Raw genomic sequence first — 13,759 nt, 5'->3', positions numbered from 1 at the left:
AAGATGAAATGATGACTCATAGTCCTCTCCATATCCTCTGCAGCTACGCTGGCTTCTGCACACTGCTGCTACATGGCCATACTTTTGACCGTTGAAACAACGGTGAAACCGTCAAGGGGGCCCTCGCATATGGTCTCACTGGATACAGCATGTATCCCAGCAACACCTTTGGGCAGTCCCGCCTCTTTAAACTCCCCTCACACTGGAGTACTTCTTCTCCCATTCTGAGAGCTTCCCATTCTACCCACCCCGTTGATCCCATCCTGCCTGTTGGAGCATACCCTTCAACCACCTTTCCCAGTAGGTTTTTTACTTTTAATGCTTTAGCTTGCTGTTCTGATGATTTACAAATCATCATGAGTGCCCCATTGTTTAGTGTACTGGCATGAAGCACATCCCCAACTCTTTGTTGAGTTCCTTTTGTCACAGTTTCAGTTGAAACAAGGAGGTTGAGGACCCAGATGCAGACTTGGGTATGTATTTATTTAAACAAAAGGCTTACTGATTGAGAGTCCAGGTAACAAAATAATCCAAAGGGGAAAAAAACAAAACACATGGGAGCAACAAGGAAACAGGTAAAAGGTAAATCCATCACAAGAAAGAGCGACACAAGTCCACAGGAAACACGACAAAGACAAAATCCATGGGTAACACAACAATGAACCAGCCACCAGACAGGGGAGCACAAAGACCGATTACGCAGATGACTCACAACTGTACATATCATGACCTAATCAATGGAACAAATACAAGACTAACTAAACAAGACTAAATCCTGACAACACAGAATAAACTAAATACAAAACTTAACAATGACAACTCATGACAAGAGACAAAGTCACAAGGTAAAACAGGAAATAATATCAAAACACCAAAATACAAATCAACAACATAACTAAACTAGAATAACTCATGACACCTTTGATAGCTTCAGGGGGCTAACTCCTCCAAAGACTGCAGCTTTAAGATCGTTCTATAGGTTTTATCTACATTCCCCTTCATCTTCCTTGCCTTCACCTGTTGACTATCCACACCACTGTCCTGTGAATTATATCCTCCCCTCCCTGTCCTTTCTTTTCTTAGATGAACCGGCCGTCTGCCATTCTCCTTCTTTCCCAGCCTTCAGTCCCCTGCTAGGGTTAGGGTTACTCACTAGCAACCCATGTCCATAATCCAACATTCACAATCAGTTATCCATTTTCAGTGTCAATTTAAACCAGTAAACTGTAATGTACAACAACTCACGCTCTCCCTCTTACTTCCGTCTTCCGCCATCTGCCACAAATTTACCCATGACCTCACCGCAAGAACGGTCACCAAATTAAAACAAGCTCCCCAAAACAAAATACACGGACAACATTTATACATGATAAAGATATTAAAAAAAGCATAAACAGAAATTAAAGGATGGATTTCTGGTGAATCATAAATGTATTTTTACTGGTGTAACCTTGTTTCTGGCTCAATCACAGCAAACTGGAGGGATCGCTCAACAACTTCTGCGGGTCACGACATTTATCCATCCTACATACAGCACAGCTCACAGCCTGTTTGACAAACACATGGAGGTGGTTGGTAGTGATGATGATAAATCACACAGCTCCTGCCCCTACACATTAAAGTAGGAATACAATCAACTCACTGAAACAGTCACCATTTTACATAAGATTGCACAATGCTTTCTCAGATCGCGGTGCGTGAGTCACAGCAGCTAAAGGTCTTTCAGAGGGGGGGATTGACGCGCCTCATCATTAATTTTAATAAAAAGCCAGCCGGCAGGAAGGGAGGCGCGGGCGATCTGACAGGTGGAGTGACATGTTGGCGTGACCCTGTGAATTTCTTGCGGTCGTGCTCGTCTCACACACACTAACCCATTTTTAAACAGTTACCGGGACGTTAATGGGAGGTTTTTGCATGGCAAAGCAACAGCGCAAGACTGGATGTCAGGTACTGCATCGTAGTTTTAACTTAAGCCAGGCGATGAGTTACGCTAGCTTTAGCTATCAACAATAACAGTCTGTGGTTGGCATTAAAGACTAGGGCAGTAGGGCGCAGAAGCCATTGGCAAGCAAAGGGGACGAGTCAACGATTTCCGATCGCTGTAGGCCTTATCCCAATCTCCACATTCACAGACTCACAGACTTCAGAGCACATTCCCGGTGAGTGTGTGAGTGCTTAGTGCTGTCCCACTGTCGGATCAGTAAGTGTGTGAGGGCTCTGATTTGGACTTTTTAACGCCAAATGTCGGACTTTTCGTGAGTCTGCATATCTGCAGACTTTGCTGTGGGACTTACCCAGGGTTCAGAGCGAACTTGGTGATGAATACAAACATGATTGTCCACCCCCCCCCCCACTAAATGTAAACAAATATTTGTACATTGAAGAAGTATTCAATAAAGTTTGAACAAAAAATAATAATAAGTCTTAACAATGCAAGCGTGGACGCTGACGGAAACCGCAAATACATTTATCCGTAAGTGACAACATTCGCAAATGATGAACATGAATGCCTTTCTGACTTTTGATAGTTTGTTAAATAAAGTTTATCTGATCTTATCTTAAAGTATTGTTTCAGCCTGGCAAAGGGCCGGTGACAAAAAGGGAGGCCATTCACAGATAAAGCAATCATATACAGATTGTATTTAACTTAAATTAACAAACATATCAGATAACTAATGTGATATGAGAATATGAGAGTAATCAGTCATGTCTGAAGTGTGTGGATGAGTGGAAATGTTGTATGATGCATACAGCAAACCAAACAAAGGAAAAAGGTTGAGGAGGATGCAGCAGGCCCAGCCGAGTGAGAGAGCTCTCAGAAAGGCGCGCCTATGCCTTTCTGTAGGCCCAGCTCTGGTGGGCAGTATCAGCTAACGACCCTCCCAGCTCCACCTACATGGCAACTCCCAGTACCTGAAATGACCAAGTAAACACTACAGGCAGACAGACTGGGAGGGAATCGTTGCAATATGTAAACACTGTAAGACACACAAATACATGCTGCAGGTCGACTTTTCGGACAGTTTCCAGGCAACATGATGCCATGATAGTTCGTCCCATTCCTCATTTTTATGCAGTTCTCAGACCCTCACAGACTCACGCACTGCACGCCTGACGCCACTAAAGTCTATGAGTGTTCAGTGCTTAGGCTTTAGGGTGGAGACTAATCAGGCGAACTACAAGCCGCCATTACTGCAGTGGTGTCTCCCTACATCGTCTGTGTTTGAATGCAAGCTGTCCTCAGATATCTGTTAACGATGACTCAGTGGTGGTTAGCAGAAAAGAGCTTTTGGCATTCATGGTTGAAGATGCTGTGGAGAGGCTGTTAGGCTTCAAGCAAATCTATCCTCAAGAAATATGGGAATTTACTAATCCATATTTGATAAAGGTTGCACCCCCCCTCCTGATGTGTTCTCTCTGTATTTCCTTTCACATTTATACCCAGGTATTATACAATCTAGTCCCGGTTTTAACCAAGTTTCCTCAATGCAAATGAATTCTGTTTTTCTTTCAAAACCATATAAAGTGTTGAAATTATTGCGTTCCATTGTATAATGTAAAACATGATGCAGATGGCGCTAATCATCGTCATAGTCTCCATCTCTGCGTATCATTTCTTCTTCCTCATTGTCATCCAATCCTAGACACTGACTTCCATCTGACCTTTGTCCTTCTCTGTCCTGGGAAAAAGTGAGCATTTTAAACTCAAACTCAAACAGTTTTTGAGGAGGGCTCAGTGTTGTAGTCATGTATGATCTTGTGCTCCCTGTTTTATCCCGTACTGTTTTATCTGTTTTATGGTTGAGTCTGTTTTGTACTGTCTCTTGTGTATTTGTCGTTGATTTCATGTATGTTAAAGGCCCATCTAGGGACGGGCATTGCAAATAAGCCAAGGCTATAAAAGCTGTAGTGTGTGGCATCGGTTTACTTGCTTCATACTTGTCCATAAACAAATAAACATTAAATAAATAAATAAATAAATCCAGACCTACAAAAAGACATGCCATCAAAACCCTTTGTGTATTATTGGCCATTTAAATGGGTCATTCTAAAATTATCTTGTCCTTTGCTGTTTGTCTGAACGACTTCAGACTTGGTCAGTGTGTATGTGTGTTTATAGTGGCACAAACTGGCAACAAGAAATGGGATGTTTTAGACGTGTGTACTCCAAATACACTTCAAAGGTGGTAGCCTATATAACGAAAACGTAAGTTATCTGACATGGGAGTAAAATATGAAGGTCATTTACACATCATGTCAACACTTCTGCTCATATTCCCCTACTCCTTCTCTCTCTCACATCCTTATGCTCTCTCTCTCTGCTGTTTTTTTCCGTTCATGATTTCTATAAATAAATTGATTAACAATGACAAGAAGTCACATGTAGAGCATGTAGAATGTTCAGGCGATCTTTCGGCTTCTTCACAGTGAACACACTGAGAAAGAAGAAAAATCAGACCCCCAGCCATTGCAAGTGTAGAGCACCATCTACAGGTCAAACTGTAGAATAGCATGTAAACTATAATTTCAGGAGATAAGATTAATTCAGTGTTTGTGTAATGAATGTTAGTCAATAGTAACTTTATAAAAAAAAAAAAAAACAATACATGAAATAATAAGGTGTCTGTTTTTTACTGCGTATTCATTTTATGCCCCTGAAAAATATTTTAGAGTTCTGAACATAACCGTGTAAGTAATTTGGCTGTCTCTCAGTAGTATCAGATCATATGCTGTGGTGCGAGCGGGAACGGACATGTAACCAACTTTCAGTTCATTCTGAACAACTGGGGTCGCATGTTGTTGCAGAATCAACCACCCTGAAAGCTCCAACGGATGCTACCTTGTCCTCATTAAAACACGAAGGGCCAATGGTGGAATAAACATAGTATTCTGTTCATTGATATTATTATCTGCTTAACACCTTCCCGGGACAATTCATTTGTCAAGACGAACAACCGACAACTGGGTCAGCACAAAAAAGGGGGAAAAAGAGGAAGAATGGGGAAACAACACCTGCAGACAGTATTGCTTTGTTTTTAAATGTGTAAATGGGGCAAGGGTTATACGTGTACATGCATGTTATTATGTTTGTGAGTGTTTCCATCAGATAAATATATTGTTGTCTTGGTGGTTCCTCCTTGCTAAAATAAAATGGGAAGTAACGAGAAAAGGGAACTGTGGGGGGTGGCACAATCTACCCCCACGTGGTCCCTTTTACGTCCGCAGATAATATATAAATTCGGAGCGCCTGCTGTCCAGCAGTACATTCGTCTCAGACTGACCTTTGAGAGCAACTGTAATCATGTCTGGTCGCGGCAAGGGAGGAAAAGGACTCGGCAAGGGAGGCGCTAAGCGTCACCGTAAAGTGCTCCGTGATAACATCCAGGGAATCACTAAGCCCGCAATTCGCCGTCTGGCTCGCCGTGGCGGAGTGAAGCGTATCTCCGGTCTCATCTACGAGGAGACTCGCGGTGTGCTCAAGGTGTTCCTGGAGAACGTGATCCGTGATGCCGTCACTTACACCGAGCACGCTAAGAGGAAGACTGTGACCGCCATGGACGTGGTGTACGCTCTGAAGAGACAGGGCCGCACTCTGTACGGCTTCGGAGGTTAAACCGGATCCTGACCCGCTGATTCTCAAACCAAAGGCTCTTTTAAGAGCCGCCCAAATCTAACAAAGAGGAAATCCTCCTTTTATAGAATGATGTGCTTAATGTATATATAACATACTTGTGTAGCGAGATAACGCCCTTAAATGTGCCATACCACACATTAACAGTAAGGATGCTGTATACTATGGATTCAGTGTTGTATGTGAAACGTTTCAGGATATTATTGCCCCCTCACTGGCTTGTTAGGGGGTAAACTCAGAAAACTGCATTTTAGTAAAAACTTCAGTTAAGCTAAGCCCCATCTCATCTGCATATAAACTACGTACTTGCTTTAGAAACATCATACATGTTTGTTTTTTTGCTTTTTATCTGTCTTGGTCCTGTAAAATGTGGCAGCTGACATGGCAGCTGTTTTGAAAAGTCAGAACTCCTTTTTTGAATGACACATCCCAACAAATGATAGCGCATTGCAAAGGCCAGGATGTCCTTCACATGGCACACCAGGTTAGAGTACAATAGCTCTAAAGGTTTTAGAAATATCCTTTAGACACTCATGTCCCGCGAAGAGGACATAAATGATGGGTCCCAGGAGGATCTTTATAATTTCTGATCCAAATCACTTCTGAAGCATTCTGCTCAGCATTTACTGATCCCCCCCAAAAAGTGCTTACATATGTATATCCCTGTTTAAAATTCAAACACATTGAAATACAACACCAATCAATCATTCAATAAGTAGGCTAATCATGAGGGCAATCTGGGTTTTTTTATATTCAGTTAATGATATTCAAAATACAAATACATAAATGTTATTACTGAGCCAATAATTAACCAACGATCTACTATTAAGCAATCATAAATGGTTTGTTTAATGATTATAATTTAAGTGAAAATGCTTAGATTTAAATGTTTTAATGCATCTCAGTATATTCACAAAATTGTTTTTCAAAAGTTAAGAAATAAAGTCTCACAACTCAAAAAACACAAAAAACTGTCCATCACCAGATGTTCCCATACTTAATGATCCAACAAGAGTCATTTTAATGTGTGCACTCATATTCACCAACCCCAAAACAACTACTTCAGAAGTCAAATACATATAAGTGTTGTTATTTACACTGCTGTCTAATATTAAATACGATTGCTCTTAACAACACATTTACTGGGACTGACCTGATCAGAGACAGAAAGCAGGTCTACACACATACTGAAACTGATTTCTCCAGGTCTTTGTACAGCACATGAACGACACATTTATTTATCGAAATTGTACAATTATCCACCAACTTTGTGCTGGCAGTCCCTCCGTGTTAATATGTCAATCGGTTTGAACTGGAGGTCTGATCCACAACACCATCTGTGACAGGAGTCCGTCTGACCGCCTGAGTCCCGACAGCCTCCGTGTGTTTACCTCCACCGAAAAACTCTCCCATTTAAACGAAACTAATCGAAGTATTCAATTGATTTCTGTTTTAGTCTGTCTCCTGGTGCTTCTGCTTACCGGGACACCACTTTAACATTTGACCAAAATCACTTTTAGCCATTTTAGGAGACGAAATGTGAAAAGAAATCACTGCGCGTTGTACAATTTGGCTGTGTATTACAGAGCTTTGAAGCCTCCTGCAACAAAATAAATGAGTCTATGTCTCCAAAAATTTGCTACATCTAAAGGGAAGAAGGTTTTCTAACTGATACATGAACATGTTTTTGTCGAAAACGTTTCGCTCACTGAGTTTTATCCCCAAAATGTTGAAGAGAAAACACAAAGTGTCGCCACATTTCAGGCGGGCAGGAGAGGGTCTGTGTGGATTGAGTCTTCCCGGTTCTCACGCGCTCTATAAGTCCCGCCTCCTGCCGTTACTCACATACATTCAGTGAAACACAACTGAGAGATCAACATGGCAGAAGAAGCACCAGCAGCTGCTCCGGCAAAGGCTCCCGCCAAGTCCCCGAAGAAGAAGTCCGCTACCCGGCCCAAGAAGGATGGACCCACCCTCCCGAAGCTCATCGCCGATGTCTTGGCTCTTTCCAAGGATCGGAAAGGGACGTCTGTGTCGGCCATGAAGAAGGCTCTGGCCGCAAACATTGATGTGACGAAATGCAACAAGCGTATCAACGCCACTCTGACTAGGATGGTTGTCAAGGGGCTTGTGACCCAGACTAAAGGCACTGGAGCCTCCGGATCCTTCAAGCTCGCGAAGGAGCCTAAAGCCACCAAACCAGCGAAGAAGAAGGAGGTGGTGAAGAAGAAGGCCCCCGTCAAGGCAAAGAAGCCCGCAGCCAAGAAAGCTACTCCTAAAAAAGTAGCAGCTAAGAAGTCCCCGAAGAAGACAGCCGTTAAGAAGGCACCGGCGAAGAAGGCTGCTAAGAAACCTGTCCCCAAAAAGAGTCCCAAGAAGGCTCCTGCGAAGAAAGTGGCGAAGAAGGCTCCTGCGAAGAAAGCTCCGGCAAAAAAAGCACCAGCGAAGAAGCCCGCAGCCAAGAAGGCCAAGAAGTAAATCTGTCCAGCATTCAATGCACAAAAGGCTCTTTTAAGAGCCACCACAACTTTTACTAAAGAGTTTGTCCTCAATCAATCACACTGAACCACAGTGGAAACACCATTATTACTACTTTTTATTACAAATTACAAGTCATTGACTGCTAAAATCAACACAGTCGCTGACAAATGGCTTTAAATGGTATCACCGCTGATAATATTCAAGGATTCAAAGGCTTTATGGTCATGTGAAAAAGAACTAGTTAGTTAGTATGTTATCACTGTGCTACTACCTGATTGCTAATCAACTTCAAAGTAAGAATTCAAAACAAAAAGACTAAGCAATGCTAACATAGTCTAACACAGTCTTTCTTTTATACCTCTTTGTGCACCTTTATTTTATTACAGTATTCAGTCACTATATTTCATCTTTTTATTTCATTCAAATTACTAGTACATTTATAGAATTAATAGAATATATTTCAATATCTATTACTATTAATATTCCTATGATTTGGTGATATTTGAAAATGTGCTACAATGAAAAATGATAAAGAGTATTTGCAAATAATGTAAATGATTAAGTAAAGAAAATCTAATTATATTGAACAAGTAAACAAAATTAAAAATTAAAAGGACCGTTTATAAGTAGGGCATCCATTAAAAGGAAAGTTTAAACAGTCTTTCTCTATTTAGAATACATCTATTAATGTCATTATTTTGGCATTACATCCTCTAATCTGCTGACCAAACTTGCTGTGTTATCCTCACAAAATGAAGAGTGATGTCCTTCACTTTTTCTTCTATGTTTATCCTGTATGTTTCCCATTGTGCTGTTTTGCAGTTATATTTGGTCCTTGGGGTTGCTTGTAAATGAAAGGAGACAGGCAGGTGGTCGCTGGAGAGGTGGTTTGTGGTGGAGAACTTGTGGAGCTTTGAAGCCAGATCAGGGGAACACAGAATCAGGTCCAGGATGTCTGTGCTGCCTGTTTGCGGGGATATGTAGGTGGGTTCGTTTGTGTTGACGATTGACAGATTTGTGTTGTTTAGGATCTGTTGGAGTGCTTTGCCGTTTTGGTTTGTTTTCTTGCAGTGGAAGTCTGTAAGTTTTGGATTTCATAGGCTGACGTGTGTGTATTTCCTGATGCTTTTGAGTACTTCTTCTATTTCCTTGTCATCCATGGAGACTTTTTTGAGGTCGTCACGCAGGTGAGTGAGGTGGGTGCTGGCTGGCGGGGTTGGTGATGGAGGGCTTTCTGGCTGAGGGTCTGGCGGATGGTAGCTTTCTGGTTGATGGAGTCATGTGTGAGGGGTAGACAGGGCAGGTTTTGGAGGCGGCGGAGTGCTCGCCTGCACAGTTGGCACACTTAGCTTATCTCCTTTTTTTTGTGCAGGTTTTGTGATGGTGGTTTTCTCCGCATCTCAAACATACGACGGGGTTGGTGCAGTTGGTGGATATATGGTTGAACTGTTGGCATTTGTAGCATTGTTTGATGGTGAGTGGGGGCCGTGCCTTGTCCACTCTGTACTGGAAGAGGTCCACGTAGAATCCTTGGTGGAGAAGGCCAGCAGCTTGCTCTGGGTTGATGAGGTGGATCTTGATGGATGTGGTTGGCTGTTGAGTGGCTTTGCTTATGATTCTGTGTATTCTGGAGATGTTGATGCCTTGTTTTCCCAGTTGTTCCAGCTGAATTGGTGCGGATGCAACTGTCAGTCTGAACAAAAACCGTTACAGTGGGAGATTCTAAAAAGAAACTTAAAACAGATATCATGTATTTTCTATGCTTAGCTGAATAGTAAACAAACAATGTACAATGCCTGTATTTGTTGGTAAATTAAATAAATGGCAAATCAGAGTTTTTAGTTTTTCAGAGTAAACTAAACAGGAATATAAAAGTGGACAGAAGTGAAATAAAGATTTAACATACTTTTTAAAAAATATGGGTATGCAGTAGGTAACATTATTGTGAATACTAATATATCTCGTCACAAGTGGAAGTGGGGACAAAAAGTTCATATATGGATATTTATGGTGTAAAAGATTTATAAATGATGGAGGACATGTTAAATCCAGTAAAACATGTTTTTACTTTAAACTTCTCATTTCAAACATGGTCATCAGTCATTTAAAAAGTTTTATTCCTATAAACCTGTGTGTCTGACGGCTTTCTTGGATCTTTTTTTCTTTTCACCAGCTGCTGTCGAGGGCGGTTAAAGTTTGAATTTCTTTTGTCCAATAGTAGAGGAGCCAGAGCGCGCGGGTCCCTTGCTCTGGACCAATCAGAAGAGGCCCCGCTCCGGCATTCCCTTTATAAGGCCGCTGTTCACCGTCAGACAGCATTCTTTCTTTCTACCACAGAGGAGATTATCTAGCTGCAATGGCCAGAACCAAGCAGACCGCCCGTAAATCCACCGGAGGAAAAGCTCCCAGGAAGCAGTTGGCCACCAAGGCTGCCCGTAAGAGCGCCCCTGCCACCGGAGGAGTGAAGAAGCCCCACCGTTACAGGCCCGGTACCGTGGCTCTGCGAGAGATCCGTCGGTACCAGAAGTCTACCGAGCTGCTGATCCGCAAGCTGCCCTTCCAGCGCCTGGTCAGAGAGATCGCTCAGGACTTCAAGACCGACCTGCGCTTCCAGAGCTCCGCCGTCATGGCTCTGCAGGAGTCCAGCGAGGCTTACCTGGTCGGCCTGTTCGAGGACACCAACCTGTGCGCCATCCATGCCAAGAGGGTCACCATTATGCCCAAAGATATCCAGCTGGCCCGCAGGATCCGCGGGGAGAGGGCTTAAACTCACCTCACCTGACACCGAACGACCTAAAAACAACGGCTCTTTTAAGAGCCACACAAACACACTACAACAGCAATACTTCATTCCTTATCGAACGTGCATGTTATTTAACGATAAGCTAGGAGTAGAGTCTATTCAATATTGTATTGAATAACGTGTGAACCAAACATATCACCCCCTATCCTTCAGAGTTACGGATCTACATTTACTGGCCTGTTTATTCACCTTTGCAGGAGCTTTCCTGTAAACATGGCTGACCTTCTCTCACCTAATGAACTGTATATGCTTAACTAACATTTGTCCTTTATTATCTAATACTGCTAAAAATGTTGCTGCCAGTTAACTTTCATAACATGTCACGTTATCCCATGATTAACTTTGGATTGTCGTTTATTTGTATATTTAATCGCATATTTACTTTACCTCACAAATAAAATGATCCGAGGTTCGACTAGATAATACGTAGCAGTCCCTTTTACAAACAATGCTTGTGATTGATACAAGGTTTACTGTATCTCCTACTGCTAAAAATGCTGCTGCCATTAACTGATCAAGTCACTTCGCACCTGTCCATACCATAACTGTCATTTTGGATTGTTATTGTTCACCATTTGTATATTCAATCGCAATTAACTTCTGGCTTCGTTGTGCTGTTGCAATACCCGAAGGAAAATGTACACAGATGATCAGAGGTTCGACTACAACATGCGTAGTTGTCAATGTCCCTTTTTATATTTACATAATACAATATTTATATAAGGAGCACGCTCGTCAGTTGATGTGGGGGGCTCTTAAAAGAGCCGTTGGTTTGATGTGGAGGCCGGGTCTGGGTCTTTACTTCTTGGCGGCCTTCTCTGTCTTCTTGGGCAGCAGCACGGCCTGGATGTTGGGCAACACGCCGCCCTGAGCGATAGTGACTCCGCCCAGGAGCTTGTTGAGCTCCTCGTCGTTGCGGACAGCCAGCTGCAGGTGACGGGGGATGATCCTGGTCTTCTTGTTGTCGCGGGCAGCGTTTCCAGCCAGCTCCAGGATCTCAGCGGTCAGGTACTCCAGCACCGCCGCCAGGTACACCGGGGCTCCGGCACCCACACGCTGAGCGTAGTTGCCTTTCCTCAGCAGCCTGTGGACACGGCCCACCGGGAACTGGAGCCCGGCACGAGATGAGCGGCTCTTTGCCTTTGCTCTGGCCTTACCGGCTCCCTTACCACGTCCAGACATATTTCTTATTAGGTTTTCGGAGAGAGCGAAGAATGACTGCGCTGGCGTGACCCGTCGTTATAAAGTGTCCCGGCTCCTCCTTCACTGAACGTCACTATGATCGTCCAATCAGTAAAGAGCTCGCGCCGGATTCCGGTCTTTACTGCGGTGCTTCCTTTTCATTTTCAGAATAAAAGTTAAGCTTTAAAAAAAAGGATATTTAAAGTTACTTTTACTCAAAGTATGTTTAAAAGAGGAAAAAAAAAAAACACCAGCCCCACATGCTTATACATCATAATAACACACATTATTCATATAAACTTTTTTAAATCAATGTATACTATAGTGTAGGTACATTTGTATTTTCGTAGAAAATAATAAAAGTTAAGCTTTTTTCTAATTGTCCATAAAAAAGCCTGATTTATCGTGATGTCTATCCTCGACATCATACATCTCTTCATCTGTCAAGTATATTAGTTAAATGAGGTTGTTTTGTAATAATGTTTTCACGTTCTTCAGTCAGTTTTTCTTTCAGATAAAACACTGAAATGTAGTGGCTTATACATGTCAGTCTAAGAGGTCAACAAGTAACAACTTTGCACATGGAGATGACACTTGGCACCAACTGTTGAATAATCTGCTGCTGTGCCCCAGGGTACTGAAACTGGATTTATCGTGTTAAATATATCGTCAAACTAAACTGCTCTATTCGTCCCATTAGCCATACTTACTGTCTGCCTGTTAATCTCATGGTTAAATGTCTCTTTTTGGCTGTGGCCCCGTCATTTCAGTCATTCAATGTGGATCATTTCATTCAATTTTTAACCACTCAGCTACACGTGAATGCCAGTCAATCTGCCGAATTGCAGTTGCCAAGTACTGCTCACGTGGGTTGATGTCGGGCCTCTCTAAATCATGTAAAACGGAGTACAGTCCACAACTGCTCTATAGTGTCCTGAGGAAACTCTGGTTGCTGCTAAGATTGAATTTCTTTACAGTGGCAATAAGCTCTTCTGTGAGGAGGTAACATTTGTACTTGGAGTTACTGTTGGTGTCTGTTATTACTGAAGCTCATATTGAGATGCTTGTGACCTCTTTATAGAGTATTATTGAGCATGCTACAAGGTTTATACTTCAGTATTATACAGTTATACATGTGGACACATGCACGGTAGGAACAGAGCTCTCAGAAGGTGTGGGTGGCCCTGAGAAGGACCGTTGGGTTTATGCTGGTTATCAGCAGGTTTACTTGGAGCTTGTGTACTTAGTCACGGCCTTGGTGCCCTCGGACACGGCGTGCTTGGCCAGCTCTCCGGGCAGCAGTAAGCGGACGGCGGTCTGGATCTCCCTGGAGGTGATGGTGGAGCGCTTGTTGTAGTGAGCCAGACGGGAGGCCTCACCGGCGATGCGCTCAAAGATGTCGCTCACAAATGAGTTCATGATGCCCATAGCTTTGGAAGAGATCCCGGTGTCGGGGTGGACCTGCTTCAGGACCTTGTACACGTAGATGGCGTAGCTCTCCTTCCTGGTCCTCCTCCTCTTCTTGCCGCTCTTGGTGACGGTCTTAGAGACGGCTTTTTTGGAACCCTTCTTCCCTGCTTTCACGGTTTCAGGCATGATGGCTTCGTAAAATTCTCTTTCGATGTGTAAATTTACCGCCGCTGTGACGAGTATTTATATGC

At 42.9% G+C, this 13,759-nt stretch overlaps 5 protein-coding genes across 5 annotated transcripts; 3 read left to right on the top strand and 2 right to left on the bottom strand.

The window, feature by feature from the left end:
* Positions 1-5,302: 5,302 nt before the first annotated feature.
* On the top strand, positions 5,303-5,614 carry LOC138604723 (histone H4). Its single transcript, XM_069676705.1, has one exon. The coding sequence runs from the start codon at positions 5,303-5,305 to the stop codon at positions 5,612-5,614; it is 312 nt and encodes a 103-aa protein (XP_069532806.1).
* Positions 5,615-7,510: 1,896 nt separating this feature from the next.
* On the top strand, positions 7,511-8,110 carry LOC138600633 (histone H1-like). The gene has a single exon (XM_069672095.1). The coding sequence runs from the start codon at positions 7,511-7,513 to the stop codon at positions 8,108-8,110; it is 600 nt and encodes a 199-aa protein (XP_069528196.1).
* Positions 8,111-10,457: 2,347 nt separating this feature from the next.
* On the top strand, positions 10,458-10,880 carry LOC138603991 (histone H3). Its single transcript, XM_069675789.1, has one exon. The coding sequence runs from the start codon at positions 10,470-10,472 to the stop codon at positions 10,878-10,880; it is 411 nt and encodes a 136-aa protein (XP_069531890.1). The 5' UTR covers positions 10,458-10,469.
* Positions 10,881-11,714: 834 nt separating this feature from the next.
* LOC138595286 (late histone H2A.L3) lies at positions 11,715-12,098 on the bottom strand. Its single transcript, XM_069666654.1, has one exon. The coding sequence runs from the start codon at positions 12,096-12,098 to the stop codon at positions 11,715-11,717; it is 384 nt and encodes a 127-aa protein (XP_069522755.1).
* A 1,224-nt stretch (positions 12,099-13,322) lies between these two features.
* Positions 13,323-13,694, bottom strand: LOC138595306 (histone H2B 1/2-like). The gene has a single exon (XM_069666678.1). The coding sequence runs from the start codon at positions 13,692-13,694 to the stop codon at positions 13,323-13,325; it is 372 nt and encodes a 123-aa protein (XP_069522779.1).
* Positions 13,695-13,759: the final 65 nt, after the last annotated feature.

This window comes from Semicossyphus pulcher, unplaced genomic scaffold (genome assembly GCF_022749685.1).
Source record: "Semicossyphus pulcher isolate SPU_LCO1_2020_fin unplaced genomic scaffold, fSemPul1.0.p SCAF_10, whole genome shotgun sequence".
NCBI lineage: Eukaryota > Metazoa > Chordata > Actinopteri > Labriformes > Labridae > Semicossyphus > Semicossyphus pulcher.
Note: the sequence above shows the minus strand (reverse complement) of the source record. Positions and strands in the feature narration are given on the sequence as shown.

What these genes read in the sequence shown, in the direction of transcription:
- LOC138600633 (XM_069672095.1), top strand. Translation starts at nt 7,511, where the DNA reads ATGGCAGAAGAAGCACCAGCAGCTGCTCCGGCAAAGGCTCCCGCCAAG.
- LOC138604723 (XM_069676705.1), top strand. Translation starts at nt 5,303, where the DNA reads ATGTCTGGTCGCGGCAAGGGAGGAAAAGGACTCGGCAAGGGAGGCGCT.
- LOC138595306 (XM_069666678.1), bottom strand. Translation starts at nt 13,694, where the DNA reads ATGCCTGAAACCGTGAAAGCAGGGAAGAAGGGTTCCAAAAAAGCCGTC.
- LOC138595286 (XM_069666654.1), bottom strand. Translation starts at nt 12,098, where the DNA reads ATGTCTGGACGTGGTAAGGGAGCCGGTAAGGCCAGAGCAAAGGCAAAG.
- LOC138603991 (XM_069675789.1), top strand. Translation starts at nt 10,470, where the DNA reads ATGGCCAGAACCAAGCAGACCGCCCGTAAATCCACCGGAGGAAAAGCT.